The sequence below is a fragment of the Rhinolophus ferrumequinum genome, chromosome 23 (assembly GCF_004115265.2).
Source record: "Rhinolophus ferrumequinum isolate MPI-CBG mRhiFer1 chromosome 23, mRhiFer1_v1.p, whole genome shotgun sequence".
NCBI classification, from domain to species: domain Eukaryota; kingdom Metazoa; phylum Chordata; class Mammalia; order Chiroptera; family Rhinolophidae; genus Rhinolophus; species Rhinolophus ferrumequinum.
The window spans coordinates 14,661,629-14,688,078 of NC_046306.1; the positions used below are offsets into that span (position 1 = coordinate 14,661,629).

The window sequence follows — 26,450 nt, forward strand, 5'->3', positions numbered from 1 at the left end:
CCGGTGTTAGCGCGTGCCATGAGCCCACTTGGGCTCAGACAGATCGCCTCGGCTCTCTGCCCCTTATGCGTGCAACCCCACCCTGTGCCAGGCTGCTGTCACTCATGAGTGTTTCTGGGGACGGCCGTTCAAGCACAGGTGAGGGATGTTTACCATGAGTGCCCTTGGAAGCTGTCTTTCTGTGCATGGGGAAAGGAGGGGCTTTGCTGAGAAGGAATCACAGTGGTAAGAATGGCATTTGTCCAACTTATCAAAGGAAGGAGGTAATTACAGAACGAGCTCAGAGACGAGCATCTGACAGCGTCACTCCCCCTCTTGCTATTTATCTTTTCTTTACACAGGTTCAAACTATCACCACTGTGTTCTTTCCTTTAAAAAGGAAAATAGGATAATGTCACTCTATGGTTTAATTCTGGAGTTGGCTTCCCACTGCTTCTGTCATAAAGCCTGAAGACATTCAAGGTCCTTTATTATCTGACCCCGAGTCACCTCGCCAGCTCGTCTTCCCCACCATATATAGTGCACTGCACAGAATGTCACCATCCCCCCAAATCCTCAGGCTTTTGTGATTTGGGATTTTTCCTCAGGCTCTTCCTCCTGTCTGGAATTCTTTATCCCAATCTTCCCAGAATTTTCTTGCTCCCATTTCATGTCATAAGTGATGCCCGTGTCTGTACAACACAAAACCCTTGCAGCTCCTAAAACATCCCTTTCTGAAAGGGTGAGCGTTACGGTTTGCTATGAGCTTCTCCCAAAGAGGCCACCATGTCAGCAACCAAGCTCACTGGGCGTGTGCGCTTCAGACAGGCAGGCAGCTAGACTGTCTGGTGAAGGAAATGCAGCAAAAAACAAAATCTACCCAATGGAGCCATTGGTCACTGTCACAGCGTGCAGCCAGCTGTGGCTTGGAAAGGAGACATTTTGGAGAAGTTCTCCTGGGGAAACAGCATTCGTTAATACGGGGCTTATCAGAGTACGGTAAGGGTTAGTCCGTGAGGGAGATTCTTCCCTGATGACATTTCGAAGACACTTTTGCACTGCATCCACTTAAAATGTCTCCCCTTGTGCTCCGGGAACCCTGGATTGCTGTTTCTCCCCTGCAGGGTGTGAGCCTTTCCATCTTCCATATGGCAGCCTGTGCTGCACAGTTTTCTAGTGTAATTGGGGAAGCAATTTTCCCCATCCACTGTGATAGTTTGCTGTTGACAAAATCCAGTTCTTTGGGTTCTGGAACTTTTTAAATTTGTAAGCTTTCCCATTTTTTGCCTCCCTAGAATTTTGCCATCTTTATACCCTCAGAGGCTGTTCTGTTTGTTGCCGCTGTTGTTTGTTTTTGTTTAATTCTAAGGGCTCGTATCGTGATAGGAATGTTAACAGAAGTGCTCTGAGCAAGCACTGCCTTCCTCGTGTCTGACGTTCAGGGGTCTGTCCTCTTGCACCGCGAAATGTGAAGTTGGCTGTGAATCGTTCTCTAGGCCGTCATCCTGATTTTCTGTATAGCACCAGCCACTCACCTCTTTTTGAAATTGTGTTTATGTATCCGTTTACTGGGTTATCACCTGCCTGCCGCCGCCCACCCCCCCCCCCCCCCCCCCCCCCCCCCCGGGTTACACTTAACCTTGGTGAGGTCAGGGATGGTGACTGGCTCCCCTGCAGCTCCAGACACATGGCAGGTCCTCAGTAAATGGTTGTGGATATTATACATGATTTTTCCCTTCCAGTAAGAACCTTCTTTCTTTCCTGGGTTACACATACATTGCTTTTCCCCTTCATAAATTGATGTTGAATTTTTGTCAAACACATTTTGAAACCCTTTGGGATGAATTTCGGCCTATGGATAAGATTAATTACATGAGGGGAGTCTTCATAATCTTTGCATTTCTGGAACAGATCCTACTTGGTAGTGGTATATTTCTCTTTAAAAAGCGACAGCCTGGTCTGTAAGTTTGTTTTTGGTTTGGGTTTCAGGTTTTGTTTTGTTATGGTTCTGCTCTCCATGTCAGGCTCTGGTGTTACTAACGTCCTGTATGAGGCTTCCATCCAGGAGATCAGCCCCCCGGATTGATTTATCACCCCACCAGCAATGCAGGAAACTGCCCGTTTACTTTCTGGCTGGCAAAGAAGCCATGTGAGACACAAGACTTAAGTCATCAGTGCTTAGATCCTGAGTCACAAAGATGTTGGCAAATGCTCGTGTCACGTGGATGGTCTTATTCCTTCACCATCCAGGGGTGCAATCCTGCCCCGACCCCCATCTGCCCTTTCCCACCTGTGGCTCAAACTCTGCCCTCCAGGGCTGCTATTTTGTACACATAACACTAGAGGGCGCCACCCACATGGCGACAGCATGAAGAATGCTTCATAGAGTTGTGGCAAATGGTCCTGGTCCTTTCAGAGTCGTCATGGCACACTGCACTTGGGCAGGGAAGGCTTGTGGGAGGAAATGACAATAGAGTTGAGAAGTAAAGGAAGAGAAGACATTAACCAAACACAGGATGTAAAAGCATGCTGTGCAGAGGAAACAGAATGGCCACAAGCCTTCTGGTGGGAGAGGTAGGACCAGTACCGGGTACAGGGAGAAGGCTAGTGTGGTCTGAGTGCAAGATCAAAGGGTCATGCGGTCATTGAGAGGGCATGGGAATGACAGCGGGGACCGGACCGTGCAGGATCTGTGGGCCCCAGTGTAGATAGTTGTTGTAGTCTAAGATCAAAGAAAAACCGTGGAAGGACTTGAAAGGTTTCACAATAATAATGGCAGATGCATGTATTGAGTCCTTAATATGGCCCAGGCACTGTTCTAAGTGTTATCTCAATCATTTCCTCACTCAGACCTATGAGACGGGGACTTCATTATCCCCATTTAACAGATGAGGAAATCAAGGTACCAAGCAGTAAAGCAACTTGTCCAAAATCTCCCAGGCAGAGCACATGGTCTAAACTCCTGCAAGAAGCTGTCTCCTAGTATTGAGAAGGAGTCAGGAGAGGCTGGTATTGTTTTATGTACAGCAGGAGAGAACCAGCCCGTCTCCGGAGGGAGTGTCCTCCCCTCCATGTGGACATGGCTGTGTCCTGGTGGTGTGCCCGTGTGTACATGTGACCCAAGGGGAAGACTTCACACCTGACACAGGTGCTGGCTTCCCGTTGCTGGCCCTTACCTGGAGGTGTACCCAAGCACGGTGACAAGGCAGAGAAGTCCTTATCAGCCACCACAGCTGCTTCCTGGGCCATTCCCCCCCACCCCGGGAGTTACATGGCAGTGAAAGGAAGGCATCAACATTCAGCTCTGCTTCCTGGACAAGCTGTGCTGCCTTGGGGAGCACCAGGTGCCCATTTGAATTAACGCGGTTTGGAGTCTGCACTTCGGGGGAATCTGTGGGTGCAGGACTTGGGGTGGGGAAGAATGGGCCATGGACCCAGATTGAAGAGGGGATGTAGAGGCAGCTGCTGAACTCGGGGAGCCGGTGTCTTTTGCCTGTTTGCTGAGGAAAGAGCAAGGAATGGATTGAAGATCCAAATGAGGTGATTATGTAAATGAGATGTTCACATCAGGGAAATGCACTTTTTCAGAAATAAAAGAACCTCACAATAGCTCCGATAGCTAGTAAGTGGCAGAGCACATGGTCAGGTAATCCTGGGCAGTGGATGAAAAATGATTTGGTGTCGTGGACATACAATAGTAATAAGTCAAATACCCAGGTTTTACTCTTTCTTTCCCTTCTCCATCGTCTCTGCTTTCTGCTTCCTCTGGTTTGTCTGCCCCATCCTCCTTTGTGATCACCGACTTTTCTCTTGGCATGGCTGTCCGTGTCCCTGCCACCTACTCAAAGGCTATGCGTCTTCGGCCAGCAGTGGGACTAAGACTGGTCCCCAGCGCCTCTGGGCTTTTATGCTCCAACTCCCCCTTTTGGCTTAGCACAGCCTCTGTCCTCTGAGCCATCGCAGGCAAGTGGCAGGTGTGTCCATGGCACCATGGGCTTCATTGACTCGGAAATGGCAACTTGGGTTCAGAGAATGGGGAAAGTAGCTTTCAACGCACAAATTTAAGATAGAAGAGCACTGGATGCCATTAAAACTCTCCTGGGGCCCCCAGATTTGGAGACATATAGCGCACCCCTCCTCGAAGGGTCCCATTTGTTGTTGGCACCCTCTCACACTTCCTGAATTCCTTCTTTGGAGGCAAAATCTTGGGCTCCTGGCTTTTTTATCATGGCAGGAAAGAGCCAGACTCAGAGAGGCAGTGACTGACGGTGAGGCAGCCCAGGCTGGGCGGTTGAGTCCCCTGTTACTCCCTCGGAGGCTAACAGTGAACCCACAGTACGGCAAGAAGACAAGCAGCCATTCTAGGCAGGTCTCTGTGCGAGAATTTCTATATTTGTATTCAGAGCACTTCAAAGTGTATTTCAATTGCTGTTACTTTAGCAAATGTCTTTCATGCAAATTTTGGTATTTTTCAATGAAGAAGCCTTCATCCGAATCAATGGAATGATTCTTTCCACCGCCCACGTGAAACACCCAGTGCCTTTTAGTTGCATACCTTCCTTGCACATGCTAAAGACAGGGTCTCTGAGTTGCTTTCTAAACGTTCGAAGGATCTGTGAGCTCTGCGTCTCGATGGGAGGCTGGAATTCCTGGAGTAGACCTCATCAACCGTTTGTGTTACTTTACATATTAGCCCAGCAGTAGAACTTGTCTCTGAAGCTCGGCTGGGCCCCCAGCCCTAATCCGTCTAGTTGAAGAGCAGTGGGTTGCAAGATCTCAGGCTTCCTGAGAGGCTAAAACTAACGGCGGCGACTGATATCAAGGCTCTGGGGTCACCGGCCTGTGACATATGCAGACCAGCTCCACACTCCGGAGGTCCAGCTTGGGGGCAGCCATGCTGGGTGCACAGGGTCATCTTCCTAGACCCTGTGCAATATCCTGGATTTGTGTTCACTTTTCCTGCCCAGGGCCTGGTCCGTGTCTGTTCTTCCCGGATTCACCCCCAGCAGGGGCCCTCAAAGGAAGCCTTTGAGGTGGGGGGTTGTTGCCTTGGGCAGCTGACACGGAAGAAGCTCCAAAGGCGGGGCTCTGCAGCAGCCTGCGGATGCAGGGACATGGAAGTGCGACCTGTGCCCCAACCTGCTCTCCCAGAGCCTTGGCAGAGGAGTCCCAGGAGGTCATGGGCCCCTGCATCTGGGGCCTGAGTTGGAACAGTCACCCATCACCTCTATGGACAAAAAGTCCAGTCCTAGCCAGTCCTCGTGACCAGGTCTTTCTCAGGGGCTGATGCTCAGTCTGCTGCTGCTTATGACGCACGGTGGCCCCCATTCCATCCAGATCAGAAGCCTACATGGTAGTACAAGGACTCACAGGGTCTGTACAAGCCTGTTCAATCCCTCACCCCATCTCCACCTTCCCTCCTTTGCTCACTGATCTCAAGCCACACTGGCCTCCTGGCTGTTCCTCTAATCACCCAGACAGGATCCCAATTGGGGGCCTGTTTTCAAGCTATTCTCTCTGCCTGGAAAGCTCTTCTCTTCGATATTCACTTAGCTAATCCCCTCTCCTGTGCACAATCCTTGCTCAGATCTCATTCTCAATTAGTCCTGCCCGACCGGATTCATATCGCAACCTGCATCACTCTCGCCCCGCGCTCCTGGACTACTCCTTTGTTGGTTTTTCTTTCTTTTCTGTGGCACTTATCATTTCCTAACACCCTAAATAACTGACATCTTTTATTATGTTGCTTTGTTTTGTTATTTATAATTGCCTCCCCTCCTTTTACTGCCTTGGCAACTAGAAGATAAACTCCAGGAGGGCAGGGAGTTTTATTGGTTGTCTCACTGATATAACCCGAGTGCCTAAAATAATGGCGACTTTATCTTTCTGGTCAATAAATAATTGTTGACTCAGTTGAATGAGTCTGTGGTTTACCGAGCATATTCTCAAAGACCTTCTCCATTGTGGCAAATGCAGGACTGACTGACCTACTTGATATCCTATTAAGTTCTAGGCAGTTCCAAGTATGCTTATACACATGGACACATTTCCACTTCACAACGAGACTTTTCTCTTGATGATGAAACTGAGTCTTGTTGACGGTCACCCAGCTGCTAAACACCACGGCTGGAAAGGAGCCCCGGGACCCGTCATCAAATCCACAGTTAAGTCTTGCAGACTCAAAGTCCGTCCTTGTGTTCTCTTTGAATCTTTACTCATAAGATTCAAAAACAATTTCTTTCCATTCTGAACCTCCTCTTAAGTACTAGGTAGGGGAGGATTTATAGCTATAAAGAAACACAAGAATCTGAGAAGTATACTTCACTATGAAGCAAAAAAAAAAAAAAAAAAAAGATAGAAAAGCGAGAAGAAAGACCAAAATCCCAATGCCAATTTCCGATCCAGTTTGCAGCCAGGCTTCTCCCGACAGTAGGTACCTAATGAAGTGAGGCTCGGGAAGGCCAGGCAATCAGACCGTTCGCTATGTCCTGGGTTTTACTCTGCCATCCCCAGCTTAGGACACCGAGTCGTTTCTTTGCAATAAGCCCCACGCCTGTGCACCGTGTAGAGTCCATGGAATTGCAGGACGAGCTGAGCGGGGAAGCCAGCCGTGGCTGACTCTAGCACCACAGGGCTCACAGCTCTGCCCAGAGGCAGAACCACAGAGTGAGGAAGAGGAACCAAGGTCCCGTCTCCACAGATGTTCTCTGATAACCCCCAGTATTGCTTCTAAGGGTCATGTCTTACTCAGATGTGACAGAAAGAGGAACGTGACGGAGGTGGCAGAGTTGTCAGCAAGTTAAAGCTCCTTGGGAACTACAGATGCAGAGATGGGTCCTATTAGCCACTACGAAGTGGGATGGGAAGAGAAGAAGTTACCAGAATCTCTGAGGATCTGGGGCATCAAATCTGTATCTTCATCCACATATAGCGTAGACTCTTAAAAAGGGGAGGAACCACCTTAGTCCACAGTTAGCAACCTCTTGATTCTGGGGTACACAGTGGAGGTGGGGGTAGGGGTGAGGGATTGGAACATGTGGCCAGAGTCTCTGCAGAGATAATAAGCCTGGGACCATCCCACTGCCAGTGGCACCCCGGGGAGGGAAGAGATGCCTGGTCCAGGTGTCAGGAGACCTGGGCTGCCCCGCAAGGCTGCCCTCTAGCTTTTCAGCATCAACTCAATATCCAGTAGGGGAAGGAAGGCATTGAAGCTGTGGTCCACAAGGTCCTGCTATGGCCAGGTGAAAGACAGTGCCCCTGGTCTCTCCCTGTCACGGCTTGGTGAAGTCCCCCAAGGCAGGAGAGAGGACATGGGCTACATAGCTGTTTCCCCTGGAACTGTCTGCAGGCTGAGGAGGGGACCTACCTCCTGGGCCATCTGTAATGTGGGAGGGAACCACGTGTTGGAAGCACTAGCTCAACTCAGTTATTCGCATCAGTGCCACACTCGACACGGCTAGATGCTTCCCTGCAGGCACTGCTCTGTCCGCTCATGACTCCTCATTTTAACAGATAAGAACCAAAGGCTCAGGGCTGTTATGGCTTGTTCCAGACTATGCCTTCTTAGCACAAGTGCTGTTGCCCACAAGAGGTGAAAACTGGTTCTTGGCGGGGAGTGGGGATGGGGGCGTGGATGAAAAAAGTCATCCTCTTCTAATGCATACTATTCATAAAGTGCATAAAAAGCTGTACAGATATGGGTCAAGCCCATATACAGATATACAACATACCTGCAGGATTAAAATTTCATAGGGGAAATTAAGGGGGGAAAATGTCCAAGTAGATTTCTTAAGAGGTGATGATAAAAAGTAAAGATTCCGAAACCCGTGTCTAGGCCAGCATTGTCTGTCCCCCAGTTACACGGGGCTGTTGAGCGCTTGAAATGTGGTTAGTCCGAATCAAGCTGTGTAGAAAGTGTGAAATACATACTAGAGTTCTAACCCTTAGTAGGAAAACCTGAATGTAAAATATCTCATTAATTATTCCGTGTTGAAATAATAACATTGCAGATATCTTGGGTCAAACAAAACATATTATTACAATTAGTTTAATAAGATACTTTAAATTTTTTCTCAATATGCTTTTATGTTTCTTTTTATTGTTATGAATGTGGCTCATAGAAAATATAAAATTATAAATGTGCCTCACATTTTATTTCTAGTGGGCAAGGCTGCTCCAGTCGTCCACTTACTGTGTGACTTCAGGCATGCCTCTTAACCTCTCTGAGCCTGTGTTTCTCTTGAGTGCTTTGCAAATGAAGGTGCTCCCTGCAGCTGTGAGGTGCCATTCTGGACCCAGTGGAGGGCCTGTGGTCCTGGCAGATACAGGGGTGTGGGCTTCCTGATGACCTAGTTCACCAGAAATGACAGTTCCCTAAATAGCAGTGTCACCTGCTGTGTGTCTGCTTCTGGGGAAATGCCACATGCTCAAGATTAGAAAAAGAGAGAGCTTCTACCCTGAGACCAGCAGAATGGAGTGTTAGAATAAATGACCATTTTATCCAAGAACGGAGAAAAACAAAAGCTTTCATTTCTTGGGGCGGGGGGTTGGGGGAGGAGATACAACCAAAAAATTAACTCCACAAAGCCTGCCCCCAATAATAGGGGTGAATAAAACATCTTGCAAATGTGCTCTGCTGGGTTGAATTGATGGTCTGGTCTCCAATATACCCATCCTTTTATTCCTTTCCCAATGCCTAATTTAAGAGGGGAGGCATGAATTCTATTTTAATTGCATGAGAAAAATGCTGAAAGAAAGAAAAAGGCAACAAAGTGAAACTTGACACTTCAGCCTTCGCTGACCAGAATGTGTGATTATGTCAGCAATGGATTTCTCCTCAGAAAGGCCTATAGAATCTGCCCCCTCCCTTCTGAACAAGGAGGCAGGAAGTTCCAAGCTGGAAAGAGATACCCTCTGGGGTGCATGCGAAGTGCAGTCCTGAGGCAAGCCCCCTGATCCCCCTCCACTCTCCAAATTTACTTCTACCCCAGTTCTCCTTAACTTTGGTTTCCATATCCCCAATTCTCTCACCAGGAGTTCTCCTCATTCTTCCAAACTCTAGGTATGTCCTCTCACCCCAGCTAATCCCTCAATAAACAAGTTTCTTGCAGGAGAGTTTCTGGTCTCTCAGTCCCGGGTCACTAGACTGGCCACTCTTCATGATGACGGCAGGGCACGGAGGTTAAGCAGGTGAATTCTAGATTCACACAGCCTGGGTTCCAAGTCTGGCTCTGCTGTGAGAACTGTAAGAACTCTGGGAAATTACTTATTCTTTCTAAGCCTCAGTTTCCTCATCCGTAAAATGGGGATAAAAAGGTACTAGCCTCGTAAACTTGTAATGAGTAATGATTGAAAGTGCTTGGCTTGGCTCTAGGCAGACATTGAGTGGCAATAAGTATGAACTCATATTATTATCATTGTAAAGAACTTCTATAAGGTGGTGGAAAGCAGAGGGTTGAGCCTTTGGCTTCTGACCTGTGGTTGCACAATTCCAGATTAGCCAATCAATGTGAGTTAGCACACACTTTTTTTTTTGTCCTCCTTTAAAGAAATATTTAGTTTAAAAATAATTTTAGATGTACATAAAAGTTGCAAAATTAGTATAGCCTTCCCATATACCTATCACCCAGCTTTTCCTAATGTTCGCATCATATGTGACTTTAGTAAAATGATTAAAAGCAAGAAATTAAGGGATTAATATTATAAACTACAGTGTGATGAATACAGACCTTATCTGAATTTCACTTGATTTCCTACTAATGTCCTTTTTCAATTTACGATTCAATTAAGGATCCTGCATTGCACTTACTTCTATCTTCCTTAATCTGAGACAGCTCCTTAGTTTTTCTTTGTCTTTTACGTCCTTGGCACTTTTGAAGAGTACTGGTCTATTTAGGTCTATTCTGATGTTTTGTAGACTGTCCTTTAATTTAGGTTATGCATTTTTGGCAAAAATACCACACAAGAGATATGCCTTTCTCAGAGCATCTTATTAGAGGTGCCTGATGTCCATATTTCACATTACTGGAGTTGCTAATTTGACCACTTGGTTAAGAAAGTAACGTGCATTTATTGAGCATCTACTATGTTTCTTCTTTCAAATACAAAAGTGAAAAGAATGTTACCCACGCTGTCAGGAAATTCTCAAGTCTAATGGACAAACAGTGTGCTAGTTATCACTGCTGTATAAGAAGCCACCCCAAAATTTAGTAGCAGAAAGCAACAATTTCATTAGGCTTCAGATTCTGTGGTTCAGGAATTTGAAAGGGCATAGCAAGGATGGCTTGTTTTCACCCCACAACGTCTAGGGACTCAGCTAAGAAGTGTCAAATGGCCAGGAGTGACTAGACAGCCGCGAACCTGAATCATCTGAAGGCTTGCTAACACTTACCATTCTGGTGCCTGGACAGGCACGACTGAAAGCCTGGATGCAGCTGAGGCTATCAACCAGAGCATCTCACATGGCCTCTTCATGTGCCCTGTGGTTCCTCACAGCATGGCGGCCCTGGGGGCTGGACTTCTTACGCAGCATCTTGGATGCTGTAGACACTAGTGCCCCCTTGTGGACAAGCCAAAAGCTGCACTGTCTTTTATAATAGGACCCAGTTTCAGAAGTCACAGTGCAGCATTTCCTCTACACTCTTGCTCAAAGCAGTCACAAGTCCTCCTAGACTCACAAAGGGGACATAAGCTCTACCTCTTGATGGGAGGAATGTCAAAGGATTTGTGACCACTTTTAAAAACTACCAAAAATGGGAAAGCACTGAAGGGTCTTTCTGCTTTTACAAGTTTGGGCACTCAGACCCAAGAAGACAAGAGCTTCACCAACTAGGCCCACATTCCTTATTACATACATAGTGCCAGTTACATACATAGTGCCAGATAGGCATGGACTCCGCTGCCAGGGATGCTTGCCACATCTTTCCTGGGGTTGACAGGCCCAGACAGACCCACTAAAAAGCTTTGTGGTCTGATGGTTGCAGGCACCCACCGCCAATCCTCCCCCTGGCAACTGGTCCCACGTGGACGTGCGTAGAGGGCAGGTGACAGGGCAGGGTGGGAAATGCTGGATTTGGGCATCAGAATGACTTCATGGCAAACCCAGCTGTACCACATTCTGAGTTGGTTACATTTTCATTCCTAATCCTCATTTATTCAGTAAACCTCGTTGACTCCTACTCTGTGCCAAGCTTGGGAGCTGGCAGTTATAGCGATGAATAAATAGAATGCAGGCTTTACCCTGAGTGAAGGATTTCCCCGGGGCTGTCTCTGCCAGAAAGGCCACTGGTAGGGGCTGCAAGGTTCCAGGGAACAGGCTCAAGGGATTACTCAACTTCTCTCGCATCTCCATGCCCACAGCCAACGGGAGAGGAATTGGTCACGCAACTTAGCAATTTAACCAGGTTAAACTCAGCAGAACAGAAATCAGCTGAGTGTGAAGTTGGAAAGCAAGCAGCTTACATTTAAAAACCCAAGAAATATTGCAATGCCGACTAAAAGCAATTGGGAATATCACTAGACAGACTCATTAAGCAAGAAAGTTTCTGTGAAAATAACAAAATCATAGCACCCAGGACACCCCAGCATGAGATTAAAAGCTGAAAGGAGGTTTAAACTTCATATTATTAAGCTGCATTATGACAGTTTAGCAACGGAGAGCTTAGAGCCATCAGAGTGGATGGTGGCCCTGTTATGGGACTCTGACTGCGTCTTTGAAATTCAGAGCAGTTTGAAAGAGTGAAATTGTCAGAATATCCCTCCCATGTGGGGCAAGGGAGGGGAGAGGAGACTGAGAAGTGGCCCAGTGGTAAGGATTGAAGGGCTGAGGTGCTGGTTGGAGGAGCGTATATTGACAAAAGACACTCCCTGAGTCGGTCTGGGAGCTGAGGGGCAGGGTGGCGATTTAGGGAAGAGAGTGGGGCACACATGGTAAGCGCTCAATAAATGTTAATTCTGTTATTATCACCTACTGGCCGACCTTGCAGTTCTGGTTGCTGGATAGTGAATACTAATGACCCTGGGCCAGCTGCATTCTGAGCTTGCTTTTTCCTAGTGTTTGATCCCAGAGCCACCAGGAAACCAGCTGAAGTCAGAGAACAGGGTATTGACTGGAAATCAGCAAAAACCATGTTGGGCAAACAAGCCGACTTCCCTTCTGAAATGCCTCTTTGATCTATGGCGACCCAAGACTAACACAAGCTCCCTGCGGGGCGGTGTAGCAGAACTGCCATGCTGGCAACTGTGGGCACGGTTCCCTGTGCCGGCAGCGCTGGGCAAGGAGTGATGCCGAGGCAACCTGGCACGGCAAACCAAGCCCACAATCTGGGCCTCTGACCCTGGAGCTCGGCTTTGGGAACCAAGAAGTCTGGCAGGCCCTGCCATGCAGCATTTCCCACCCTGCCCTGTCACCTGCCCTCTACGCACGTCCACGTGGGACCAGTTGCCAGGGGGAGGATTGGTGGTGGGTACCTGCAATCATCAGACCACAAAGCTTTTTAGTGGGTCTATCTGGGTGGGCCTGTCGCCCTCAGAAAAGACTTGGTAAACATCACTGGCAGCAGAGTACATGCCCAACTGGTACATGGTTGACACTCAATTACGTTATATATTTAATAATGAACGAAGCTCTTGTCCTCTTAGGTCTGAGTTCCCAAACCTGTAAAAGCAGAAACACCCTTCAGTGCTTTCCCATTTTGGGTAGTTCGCTGCTCCATCCAGCTATTAGTAGAGCACGTTGGCTGGTCAGGTTGCAAAATGTATCCTAGTCACTCAACTCTTTGGAAGCAGTGTGTCCGGGCTTCAATACCGGCTCTCCAAGGCTAAAATCCACTGGTTTTCCCTCTGACTCTTCTCATTCCTGAATGTCAGCATCATCAGAAGGATCAGGCTAGTGGACACTCACAGCTCTTCTCTGATGGTTTTCAGCCTTAGAAGGCTCATCCGCCCTCAGGCCCGGTGCCATGAGTTGGCTCTTATTCGTACATTTCTAGGACCCTCATCCTTCACTAGCCAGGCTTCCATAGCTCTCACATCTACTTCCTTCTCTCCATCCCCTCAGCTTCCGGTCTGAACCAGGCCTGCTTTGTTACCAACCATCTGGGTGAGAACCAGACCTTCCGAGGGGATTCTATTCTTCCAGTCAGTTTAATCCTCCATCCACTTGCCAGAGAATGTGCTTCTCCAAATACAACGTGCATGAGAGTCACCTGAAGAACTTGTTAAAACCCTGGGTCCTGGACCCTCACCGCAGACATTTTCATCGGTAGGTCTGGGATGGACACTTGAATCTACAGCTCTAACAAGCTCCCAGGTGATGCTGGTACTCTCTTGTCCACAGACCACAATTTCAGTGACACTGTTCTTAAATTCATAATGATTCCGCATCTCTCTTGGTAACCTACCCTCCCCTTTAATGGTTCTATATTATATTACCCTCAAATCTATTAATAAGAACTTGAGTATTCACATAAAGGCTTCCATGACCTGACCTCAAAGTCGGGTTCCCAGTACGGTTGCTTAGTTTGTGCACTGCACAAAGACACACCGCCAAAGGGATGAAATCAGCTCAACACTGGGCTGTATCTGTTGGGAGGAATATGACTAGGCATGAGGAGGACATATCGTTTTCTTCTCACAAAGGCACTCTCAGCTCACTGAAGTGCAGGTCCTGGGATTGAGGGGAGGACCGTATCTGCCTGGTGAAGTGCCTTTTCCTGGTTTGTACAAAAGCATTACGGAAAGCTGTAGTCATCCTGCCCAAGTGCCTGTCCCCGGCCTCCTCTTCCTTCTCTCTCATGTCTCCCATCACTCCCTCACAGCCTTCTCCCACTCCCTTCATCTAGTTAACACCTTCACACTCCCAGGGAAGACTTCTGGGCCCAGCAGCCTTCTTTATGGTATGCTCCCCAGACCCACTTTGCCTCCTCCAGAGCAGAAACCCTACTGTGCCTTTGGTACTCATTCCTGTGGTCACCCCTGACCCCTCGCTGGACCGTGCGTTTCTGATGGCTCCCCAGTGCTTAGCACACGGCCAAGTCAAGAGCGCAATGAGTCTCTGTTGTCGATTCTGTTCTGCAGCCACAGAGACCTCCCAAGTGCCCGAGTCCAGCATGCCCCTTTTTGTTGTTGTTTCGTGAATGCTTGATTTTGCAATAATTCTAAGTTTACAGAAAAGTTACAAAGATAATACAGAGCATTCTCTGCCCTTCACACAACTTCCTCAAATGCTAACGTCTTACATCGCCATATTTGTCAAAACTGAGAATTCACGGTTGTGCGTTGCTATTGGGACTAAACTCCAGAATGTTTTTCAGATTTCCTAAGTTTTCTTTTTCCTGCTGGTGTCCTTTTCTCCCTTCTAGGTTCCTACGTAGCAGGTAGGTGTCGTGTCTCCTTATTCTCCATTCTCTAAGCATTTTTCAGTTTTTCCTTGTCTTTATGACCTTGACATTTTTTAAGAGAGTGCTGAGCAGTACTCTGTCTGGGTTTGTCTGATGTGTTCTCGTTACTGCCCTGAGATTCTGAAGGAACAGACTGCAGATGGCATGGACCCTTCTCACATCATACCGGGGGGCCTTGATCGCCATCTGACTTATCATTGGCAAGGTTGACCTTAACCCCTTGGGTGAGGTGGTGTCTGCCAGGCCTGTGCACTTTAAAGCTGTGATTTTCCCCCTGTTCATTTAAAGTGAATCACTAAGTCCAGCCCCCACTCAGGGAGAGAGGAATTAGGCTCTGCCTCCTGAAAGGAGGGGTGTCAAAGAATTTGGGATTTTGTGGTGAAACCACAACAGTAGCTAGTAAATCGTGGAGGAGGGGAAGAATAATGCCACGGGAACATTCTTTCTCCTGCGTTTCACCCACCAACTTTAGCATCCTTCAAAGAATTCTGCCTGCAGTTGTTATCATTGCGGTGTTCCAATGGTCAGTTTCTCGTTCCTTCTATCATGCCATTTTTGGGTCAGCTTTCCTTGGCACACGCCACATTTCACAGTTCTTCTCCTTAATTCCCTTCATGCTTTAGGGCCCAGCTCCAGCATTCTCTACCCTGGATGCCCAATCGAATCTCCTGGAGAACTTTCAAAACGTACCAATGGCCAGGCCTTTGTATCCAGAGCACCTGATTCAGTTAGTCTGAGATGGAGGGCAGGCATTGGTATTTTTAAAAAGTCCCCAGGGCATTCTATGCTCTGGAGTCCAGGCTGAGGAACATTGGCCCAGCCCAACACTCGGGCAGCTTCCTTGGGAAGCTGTCCTCACTCTCTCTGACAGAACCAGTTACTCCCAGATCAGTGTTCCCAAAGAACTCGGTTCCCTGCAATATCCACTGCAATATGTTCTCTTTGTCCCCAAAATTAGGAACTGGGTTTTCTTCATTGATGTTTCCCCGGAGCCCAGAGCAGAGTCTGGCACAGAGTGGGTTCTCAGTGAGCATTTGCTGATGGAGAGAATGATTCCATCTTAATAGAAGCAAAAGCACTAGCTGTCTGTGCACAAAAGTGGCAAGTCCCTGCACATTCTCGCTGGCTCAACAGTGCTGGAAACGCCAGGAACAGCAATACGCGTGTCAGTTATAATCATTTTTTCTGCTGTTATTACAGTCCTCAGCTCTCTAGGAAACACAAGGGCCCCGTGGCCAAGAAGTCACTGGCATGTGCATTGCAGCCATCTGTTTTTTCTCACTGTTCTTCAGAAGGAATGTGTCCCCATGTTATTTTTAAATTGCCAGGAAACCAAAGAGTCAACACTATCCTTTTAACAAGAGATTACCTTGAACTGGTCTCCTTTTGTACTTTTGCCTTGGAGGTCACCAAGATGGCAATGCCCGTTGTTGTAAACCCCTTTGAAAGTGGGTCCACAGAAAAGGGGAAGTACATGTTTTAACGAGTTTTGAGTTGAAACAAAAGTAAAATGAATTTGACCTTTTATTCAATGAACTGACCATGGGTGTCTACTTTACCTGCAGTCTTTTTAAAACTCCGCCACGTTGAGACCTCCAGAATATAAGCTGGAAGCCATTTGGAGAAAGTCAAGAGCAGCTGAGGTGGATTACTTTGGGTGCTGTTCCTCTCTCCCCAAAGGATTTGGGATAAAGACACCATGGGTATAGTAGCAAGAGGAAAGGTGCTCAGCGATAGAGGACACTTCTGGAGGGTCAAGCTGTCAGTGAGCAGGTGTGACCCAGTTTATACCATCACCTGACAAGTGATGCTGGTGTGGGATTCCTCAGTACAGGTCATCTATTTGGGAGTGAGCTCTTCGACCAGCTCTGTGGTCCTGCCAGGGCATCTCTGTGCTCCAATAGACGTATCCAACCTCTTGTCACATCATGGTGGCCACTGTGGTGAAGTTGACACGGCGGAGAACACTTCGTGAGCTGTGTGTTACCGTCTCTTCTTCCAGCATGCTGCCAGATCACGCACGTAGCTGCTCTCAGCCCTGCTCACACTTTGAGCATGTCACCTCTTTTGGCCTCAGTTTCATCACTTTTTTTTTTTTTTTTTTTGAGGATTAAAAGAGGAAAATTTTTCACGTGAGCCCGCTCTCACCGTGCCTGGCAAATAGTGCGTGCTCCAAAATGGAGTTTTTGTCACGATTGCATCTTCTGACCACCGGCTTCTGAGTCCTGGTCACCTCCTTCCTCTGTACTTGACCTCACATCTTCCCTTCACCCCCAGGCACCGTCTCTTCCTCAGGACCTGAATCTTATCAGCTGCTCTATCTGAACGTGGAGTTTCTGGGTCTCACCCCGTACTGAGCCCAGAGCCTGGACCAGCACATGGGTCAATCTACGCGTGTTCAAGAAACAATCAAGTCCTTCCCGATGGGGCTCTTCAAAGGAAATAATTTCCTCTGCTGCTGCCTTTCTTGCCCCTCCTCTTCAGCTCCGGGGAGAAGGGCTGCTGGTCCATTGCTGGTCCATTGCTGATGGAGCCCTGACGCAAAGGCTAGAGCCACTCTGGAGCCTCTCTCCTGAACAAGGGGGTTGCTTTCCCAGAGTAAAGAAGCTGGAGGTCACTCTGCAATGTAAATCAAGACAGAAATTGAAATTAAAATGATATTTAGCCCCCAAAGAACCCGAGGCTCGGAGTGGTTAAGCAAATTGCTCAAGGCACACAGCTAGTTTGATCATCCACTTCTTCATGGAACGGGAAGAAAGGTGGAACAAAACCCAGATGAGAACCTTGTCCTCTTGGAGCTTAAAATCTAGTACAGGGGTCAGGAGACTTTCTATACAGGGCCAGAGAGTGACTGTTTTAGACTGTGTGGGCCATAGGCTCTCTGTCACAACTAAGTTCTGCTGTCCTAGTGTATAAGCAGCCATGGACAATACAGAAATGAATGGCATGACTGTGTTCCAATCAAGTTTTATTTACAAAAACAGATGATGGGCCAAATTGGGCTCTCAGGCTTTAGTTTTTCAACCCCTGGGCTTTTGGAAAAGGGACTCAGGAATGAAATAGTTGCATGGCTAAATGTAAAATGTGTGGTTCAAAGAGGAGAGATAGGATTCTGAGGACATAAGACAGGAGGGCATGGGAGTGCAAGCAGGTGCTCGTGAGCAGGGGCACTGTTCAGTGAGATCTAAGGATGAGGAGTCCAGACGAGGTGAAGGGAGGAAGAACCTGTTCTGAGCCAACAGAATAGCTCTCGCAAAGGTCCTGTGGCAAAAAGGACCATGGTTCTGTTTAGACACTGTAATAAGGCCTAGAATACAAGAAGGAGGGCACACGGGGCCAGCTCATGCAGTGGGCTGATGAAGACCGTAGGATAAGAATTTGGCCTTAATCCCAAGAGCTGTGGGAAGCCGTTGCTCTTTTGAGGCTAAGGTGTGATGTCATTGGATTCTCATTTTGAAGTCCTCACTCTGGCATCTGACTGGGACTTCCACTGACAGAGACCACAAGAGGCCCAGTGGTCTAGATCTCTTGGTTGCAGCCAGAGCCCCCAACCCCTGGCACCCAGGGTCGATATGTACCTCTGCACCCATTCCCCCACGAACTTTTTTCTGTTTGCCGTTCTAACAACTCTCCCTCTTTCTCCGCTTCCAACAAACAGAGAGGCACATTGCATTATGCATTCTATGGCCACAGCTCTAGCCCATTCTGTTTTTCTCACCTTCCTTCTCTCCCGCCCCAGTCCGATCCCCCCCAAGTTGTGGGTTCGTAAAACTTGCAAGTTAAATTTTTCAAAGACTGTTTCTGACAACGCAGTGGGGATTAGATTTGGTGAAGCCCTTCATAAAAAATTGAAGACACGCTATATTAACATGCATTGATTTATTCATAGTGTTTCATTACAAGTAAGTGAGAATTCTGTAATACCAGGAAAGGTTAGGAGAGCTGGAGAGCACGGTATATTATATTGACAGCTCGGTGGAAATTGAGTTGCTTCTGGATTGAATTTGGAGCGCAGAAAAGGAACTGGCTAGTAAATAAGGCATGAGTTTTACCTCCCAGTGCCGGTATATCAATGTAGTTGCCACCAGCCCAGACAGGAGGACTGGGAAGGAATTTCAAGAAGATGCCTGTGCATGTCTTCTCCGCTGGTGGACGGGGTTTGCTGCCACAGGCAGAGCTCTCTGAACCTGTACCTTCTCTGCCACTAGGGAAACCTGGAATCGGGCTGCAGGCTGAATACTCAACACCCCCCACTGCTCACCACTGGCCTTTTCTCAGCTTTCACAAGCCTTTTCCCACCCCGGGTCTTTGCGCAGGCGGCGCCCTCTACCCAGAAGCTGGAACACGTTTTCCTCTGCTCTGAATCCCCATGATTCTTGGTATTAATTCAGTTCTCCCCTAAGGTGCCTCCCTGAGCACTTGGTCTTCGTTTGGTGTTTCTCGGAAGCACAGCCCGAGACAAAGATTCGAATATGAGCAGGTAATTGAGAAGTTTAGGACACACTAAGGAGTAAGGAAGAGAAAGGAGGGTGGCCAGTCCTGGGTGTGTTTTCCAGCCAGCCATCTTTGGAGGCAGGTGGGGCAGCATCCCTGAGGGAAAGCCCCTGGGGTGCTGCAGCAGTGAGAGGAGCCTGGGAAATGTATACATCAGCTCCCATGGGACCACTCACTGGGGGTGTGAATTACCGACTCTTCCTGCCAGCACCCATGCAGAAAGCCCTCAAGCAAAGAGAGGCAGGTGTTTGCAGGCCTGCCTCTGAGAACAGCTAGAGTGGGCAAGGGTGACCGGTGGGAGCTGTGACCAGGCCCACCAGGGGCCTGCAGGAAGGGTGCCCCTGCCCAGGCTCTGCTTGCAAAATGCCCAGATCCTTCAGCTCCATACAGTTCTCCGGGGCTTACACTGCGCCGGGCAGCCTGGCCTCTGCCATGTGGCCTCAATTGCTACACTGCTACTGCTTAATAACAGGAGAGAGGAGTGACCTCTTTCTCCAAAATGTTTGGTGCCTTTGCCAAAAACAGCAAACTGCTTGTGTTTAAAGTAGATTTGGTGTGTTCCCTTTTCTGTGCCTGGGTTTGGCTTTCCTGTCAGGCATGAGACACCCTTGAGGGAAGACGAAGTGATGTAAAGTGTCTGTGTAGTCGATCTTCCTCACTCTAGAAGAGAAGACCCTGGAGGACAGGGCCTCACTCGCATCCATTCATGCGGGGGGCCCCAGCTGCACACAGTGTGCGTGCTAGCAGACAGCAGTCTGCCAGGCAACGTTTGTGAAGCAGCACCAAGGGAATGAAGGAATGTGCTCTTCAGTTAACGAAATGTATCTCCAGGTTGGGCAGTACGGCAGAGAATAAAAAGCACTAGTTTTAGAGCCTAAGGGACCCGGGGTCAGTCCTGCATCCATGGTAGAATACTGAATAACCATGAGAGTACATGATCTACAGCTACACGTGACAGCCCACATCAATCTCACAGGCGTAATGCTGAGTGAAACAAAGCCAGACCCTAGAGAGCACTCCCTGTAGGACTCCATTATAGAAAGTTCGAAACCAAGCAGAACTGCTGTTGGAAGTCAGGATAGAAGGTATCCTTGCTCGGGGAGGCAGGTAAGGATTGGGGGGGGGGGGACAGGAGGGGAAAATTTGGGGTCTGGCAATATTCTCTGTCTTGATTGGGCGCTGGTTGTATGACTGTGTCCAGTTCGTAAAAATTCATCGAGCTGTATAGTTTTCTTATGTGTATAGTTTTCTGTATGTGTGTTATATTCTAATAAGACATTTCTAATAGAACAAACTTGATAAAAGAAATAAACAAAAAAGCCTGTATTGGCCACTTAAAAGTGTTAAACACCTGTTTAATTTAGAAACGTGGTATTCAGGGTGCAATCCATGAGGAACAGTGCCAGGATGCCAACTGTTGTGTTAGTTTCACAGCAGGGTGAGTGCGGAAATTGAGAGTGAGCACCTAGAAGCTTCTATAGTGCCTTGACATTGTTGTGACACACAAGTGTGCATGTCTCCTCGCACACAGTGGGCATGTCTCCTCGCACACAGAGTATAGACCAGTTTGGTTATTGCTAAACTCACATGATGAGTCACCTGTGATGTGGGCTTTGGATGATTACGAGTCTGCAGTTGTTTGGGAAACTCCAAACTGGGCCTTCACCGTAGATATTGCGAAAAGTGCTGATGTAATGCAAGTTGTTTCCAGTCGAGCCTCAGTGTCTCCATCTTTAAAATGAGGATAAATATCCAGATGCCCCCGAGGTGTGGGGGAAGACAAGATACTGCATGAGGAAGCACCCGACAGCACCATGTAAAGTAGGGGACCGATGAGCTGCATTTTTAACTAGCCTTCCAACCTTCCAAATCATTCTTAACGGGAAGCTGCTCTCAGCTACTGCTCTATAGCTGCACTGTCAAATGTGGTCACCGCCAGCCACCTGGGGCTACTGTCCTTTTGAAACGTAGCTGGTCCAAATGGAGGCATGCTGTAAGGGCAAAGGACGTACGAGGTGTCTGAGACTTACAGAGTATATTTATTCATGTTCTGAAAATATGAATATAAAAAGACTAACTCTTTATGTTGATTACAGGTTGAAATGATACCATATTGGATATGTTGGGTTCGACAAGATATATTTTTGAAATTAATTTTACTTTTTCACTATTTTTTCCTTTAAATGTGACCGCGAGATAATTGAAAAGCCTGTATGCACCTTGCGTTCTCTTTCTGTCGGACAGCAATGATACGCTAAAGCACCAGCAGTGGGGTGTAGGAGGCTGGGATGACGAGTAAAGGGGACAAGAACAGCAGGACTGGCTGACCACACTCGTATGCCTGCTCCTTTCCTCCTCTCGCGTCCCCTCAGAGGAGCTCCATCCAGTTTCCTGGGTGAGGTATTTATTGGTTTGTTTGCTGCCTTGTTGTGCAGATCAGCTACAAGGCTGTCGGCTCGCTGGACCCGAGTGCCGACCTCTCCAGCCAGAGGGGGAAAGTGTTCAAGCTCCGGAATGAAACCCATCACCTGTTTGTGGGTCTCTACCCAGGGACCACCTACTCCTTCACCATCAAAGCCAGCACAGCGAAGGGCTTTGGGCCCCCCGTCACCACTAGGATCGCCACCAAAATTTCAGGTATCACTCTTCGAAAGGGAAAAGGAAGAAACGTGTTGCTTTTTCTTTTTCTCCCCCTCCTCCTAATTTTCCTGGGCATGAAAAAGGCCAGAATCCACTGTCACCGTGTGGTATGGATCAATCAGGATGCTGCATGTGTTTCCATTTTAGTCTCATGAAGAAAACCTGATCCCTGAGCTTCCTAAAGTATAAAACCTATCTTAATTAGACTATACCAGAGAAAATGCTGAGTCATTCACCAAATAATGGGCCACACAGTTGCATTGAATAGTATTAAATATTTTCCTTTTTCATACAGATTGGCTTGTAAAACGTGATTTATTTTCAGGAATATTCCTTTTGGCGGTGCAGGGCACAGCAGAGGTTCTCATGAAATGTCTGATGAATGAATGAATGAATGAATGAATGAATGAATGAATGAATGGCGGTCTAGGATTTCACCTGCCATCACCAGTAGGGCCCCCTCCACCATCAGACAGCATCAAAGCAGAATTACCTCAGAGCCCTTTTTTGCAAATTACTTTTTTTTTTTCCAGAATACCTATGCAATTCTGGTCTGCATACATACATATTTTGCATAAGAGACCCATGCTGTTTTTGTAGCTTATTGTTTTCACTTATCTTTATACCATAAGCGTTTTCCATGTTGCTACATCGCTTTCATCATAATGTTCTGTCAAATGGATGGACGTAATTTAATTAAACATTCCCCTGTGGTTGGATATATTTGGTGCCTCTATGATTGTATAAAATAACGCTTCAGTAAACATGTTACAGAAGAAAATGTAATTCGTTGCTTTGGATTATAACTTTAGGATTAATTCCAGAAATTGGAATACTGAATTAAAGGGGCGGTGGATTGTAATCGCTCTTAATCCAAACGGCTAAATTACCCTCCCGAGGGATTAGATTTACTTGCACTCCTATCATTTGGGTATGAGACAGGGAGAGTCTCACGAGGAAAAAAAAGAAAGATAAGAGGAATTACTTCATCACTGCTGTAATTTACATTTTAAACGTGTTTAACAAGGTTGACCGCTTTCACATCTGTGTTAAGTACTTATACTTCCTACACTTACCGGTTTATTCGGTTGGAACTTTTTGATTCATGAGGGTTACTGGCCACATCGCTGCACCCTTTCCCCAGACTCTTCTCTACCCTGAAGGCACCCACGGGCAGGTTGGCAGTCAGAGCCTCCTCTGCTGAAATCCCATGGGAAGCCGCGTGACTGTCATCTAACCCTTTGCCAACTGTCGTCCCTCCAGTCACCCTGAGTGTCCTGAAGGATGGCATCAAGGGGAAGTGGTGAGTGGGGTTGGGGACCTGTGCTAAGCTCCACCCTCTCTCTGTTCTCTACCCAGCTCCGTCGATGCCCGAATATGACACAGACACCCCACTGAACGAAACGGACACGACCATCACGGTGATGCTGAAGCCTGCTCAGTCCCGGGGAGCCCCTGTCAGGTGAGGAGGGTTCTTCCCCTGCACTTTGCAGTTTTCCTTTTCCGTACCACACATACCTCCCGTTGAACCATGTCACCATCAACGCCGTGGGCAGGACTGGCCAGAACAGGGTCAGCAGTCCAAGCCCAGTTTCAATGGGGCCACTCTCCCCACAGTGGGGTATTAGGGCTGGTTCAGAGGGAACATGCTGATGCGGAGAGAGCTGGGAGAGAACTTTCTGGAACACCTTGACAGTAAATTTATTTAGTGAGTTGAAGGCCTGAGGTCTCCTGGCCAGATCACCTTCCTGTGTCTGACAGATGGACAGACTCACTGAATTCTAAAAACAACCTGCTCAGAGATTATGAATGGGGCAAGACCTCACTGAGAGGGCCTTAGTGTGCGAGAGTCCCGCAGAAGGACTTGCAGTCAGAGCCAGACCACTGATTTTCCCATGAGTCTGCTGAAGGTCAGGAGCATGCCGATGGCTCCGGCAGGGAAAGCATCTCAGCAGCTAAGCTACCCCACTGCAAATCCACGGGCTCATGGCTGTCAGAAGGAGGGGATCTCTTTTAAACAAGCTACACTTTGCACCAGGGCAGCAACTCTCATGTTGACTGCTGGCTTTGCTCAGAGATCAAGGGACCACAGTTCCTTAGAAATAAAGCCGAGTGTTGGGTGGAACCACTCTCACAGGGGCTCAGTTCAGTCCAACAAGCATTGAGTACCTTATGTGCCCAGAATGGGGAAGCGCACGGGGGATAAAAATGATTGATTGAATATTTATTTCTTGGATATCGAATATTTATTGAGCATTCATTCTGTACATGGGAACTGTTTAACTCATGTTCTAAACAAAGTCAAACTCTAGTTGGGGAGACAGAAACCGAAAACATAATGACAGTACAGCGCGTACTTGTGGAGCTAGGCATAGGTCATTACGAGAGCTCGGAGGAGAGAATTCCCAGCAGAGGTGACACTATATCTTTATATGGCAGAGGTGAGCTATATCTTTAATGTTGTGTAAGCTTTCGCCAGAGCGGTAAGAGGGTCCCACATGAGAGAAGGCAGGGAGGAGAGAAGCAGCCTGCTCTCCTGGGAGCAGTCAGGAGTGGTTACGTTTGCTTTAGCATAACAGTTAAGGCAGCGGTGGTGGGGTGAGAATGGGGGCCGTGTTTGAGATGCTCAGGCTTATCTGAGGGTCCATGAGGAGCCACTGGATAGCACCGTGCAGTGGCACTTTTATTATACTGGGGGCTGGGACACCAGTCAAGAAGGAGGCTATTGAGATGGTCCGGTTACCTGTTTTCCAACCTGGATCCAACTCTACCCAGAAATTAGAGACAATGGAGCAGATAGAGTCAACTGCCAGCAATTTGGAAGTTCCCCTCAATTCTAAGGACTTTGATCAATGTCCTATCCTAAGTCGACTGAATCTTGCAACAGGTGTGTGTAGTATTTATGGGGCACGTGCACTGAGAACTTTTACCTTCTTCTGCGCATAGGTTGTTCCAGGACTGTCCTAACTGATGAGCCAAAGCAGATAGTGGCTTTTACGTGAAATAAATAGTTATTGAGCTACTTCTTTTATTCCTGTTACTCTCGTGCAACATTGTCACTTAATCCTCTCTATATACTGAGATATTATCATCTTAACGTCAGGTGAAGAAACTGAGGCTCAGAAATTCCCAATAGCTCACAGACAAGAAGGAGGAAAGCTGCATTTGAATGCAGGTCCTCCAGATGCCAAATCACGTGTTTCTTTTTGGCCACCGATGCCTTCCTCCCTTTCGAAGCACTTAACCTCTTCCGTACAACTGCATTCGTCATGTTTCAAAATCTTAGGAAGCTTTCCAGATGGCAAAGGATGGCCCAGGAAAGAGAAACAGCGTACCCAATGTTACACGACGAGTTAGCAGCTGACCCAGGATCATAGGCCAGATCGTACCCAAGCTTAAGATAGTAGACCCAGGTCGCCTCTTTCATTACTGAAAACGTGCAAAACTATCGGCAAAGCCACCTGATCAGCTTGCTTCCTTCCTCTTCAAATTTCCAAAACTTTGCAAGCCCCTGATTCCATGGTGGGGAGGGAAGTACTTTTCTTTTTCCTTAAGATCCCCTAACGTCTTTCCAGGACAAGGTTTCAGAAAATATTATATATATATATATATATATATATATATATATATATATATATATATATATATATGTATGTATGTATATATATATATATATGTATTTCTCAGTATTATACATATAGTATAATATATATAATATATATATAATATAAGATTGCGAAATAAGCAATCTGAGTCCTGCCCGGTGGCAACATAAAGTTAATTTTGGTACAGAGGACCAGGGCCCCATCCTCAGGATGAATCAGAATACGTGTCTGTGAGCCTCCGAAAACTCGTGAAAGCCAGCTGAACACCGATGAAGTAGTTATCACCCCGTTTTACTGGGCAACAACTGTGTTCCAAGCATTTAACCTCCATGAACCTGTGAGTAGCATTATGTTTCTGTTAGAAGTGAGGAAACCAAAGTCCAATCGCAGAGTCCGTACTGATGAAACCAGGCCTCACATCCAGGCCCGCCTGAGTCCAAAGACCCGCAAAGGGGTCCTGCGAGCAGCCCAGACCAATGTTCTTGGTGGAGCGTTTTTGGTTTCTGCAGAGGGAAGCCCCTCGCACTTTCCCTTGGAGCCTACATCGTCTTAGTTTGCACATCTATTTAACAAGCTCATGCGTCCTCAGATACTGCACATTAGGAGATGGGAATGGACATGCCCCAGCAGCAGTGACAAATGACCAGCAAAAAGCAGGACCGCTACAAAACTGACACAGGGACTCAAGAAATAAGAGGGCTACTACATGTTATAGTCCATGTAGCCCCTCGCAGACGTGGTTATTTATTCATCGTTCCTGACTCACCCCCAAAAACGTAGCATTAGGTTCCATGGCTTCAAGTTAAAAGAGCCTGCTGGCTCCCGTTTAATGAGCAAGGACCTGTTCTGTGCCTGTCCCTGTACAAAAGCTATCTGTAGCTTCACGACATTGCAATAGCAATCTCCCCATTTTGCAGATACAGAAACTGAGATAAACAGACACTGAGTGAGATGACCCAGGCCCCGAGGCAAGAAAGTGGGGCAGGCAGAATTTGGACCCCGGTCAGCTGACCCTAAGCCAACGTTCATTCTGCTGTGCCACACCACCTCCCTCGCAGAAAGTTGTGCATGATATATTTCGGTGACATTTCCATGGGGAAAAAATTTAAATAAATGTCACTGCTCAAAGGGGCCATGCTTGGTGGCTCAAAATGTCTGGCTGCTTTTCTTCCCAAAGCTCTGGATCACTGAGGGTGGGTACACGCTCGGTTTCTGCAGGTATTTTCAGACTGTTGCTTGGATGTTTGCCAAGAAGGAGAAGAGACTAACCAAGGCCACCTACCCAGACTTTCAGGACAGCCTGCAATGACTGCAGTGGCAATATCACAATAGG

The 26,450-nt window shown here is 47.5% G+C and overlaps 1 protein-coding gene across 10 annotated transcripts in view; it reads left to right on the top strand.

The window, feature by feature from the left end:
* PTPRT (protein tyrosine phosphatase receptor type T) overlaps positions 1-26,450 on the top strand; it is a 945,146-nt gene that overhangs the window by 688,640 nt on the left and 230,056 nt on the right. For all 10 annotated transcript variants that reach the window (XM_033094902.1, XM_033094905.1, XM_033094898.1 and 7 more), the window contains exons 10-11: positions 21,308-21,509; positions 22,872-22,974. In XM_033094902.1, coding sequence (XP_032950793.1) covers positions 21,308-21,509; positions 22,872-22,974 — 305 coding nt within the window. The remainder of the gene's footprint in view (positions 1-21,307; positions 21,510-22,871; positions 22,975-26,450) is intronic.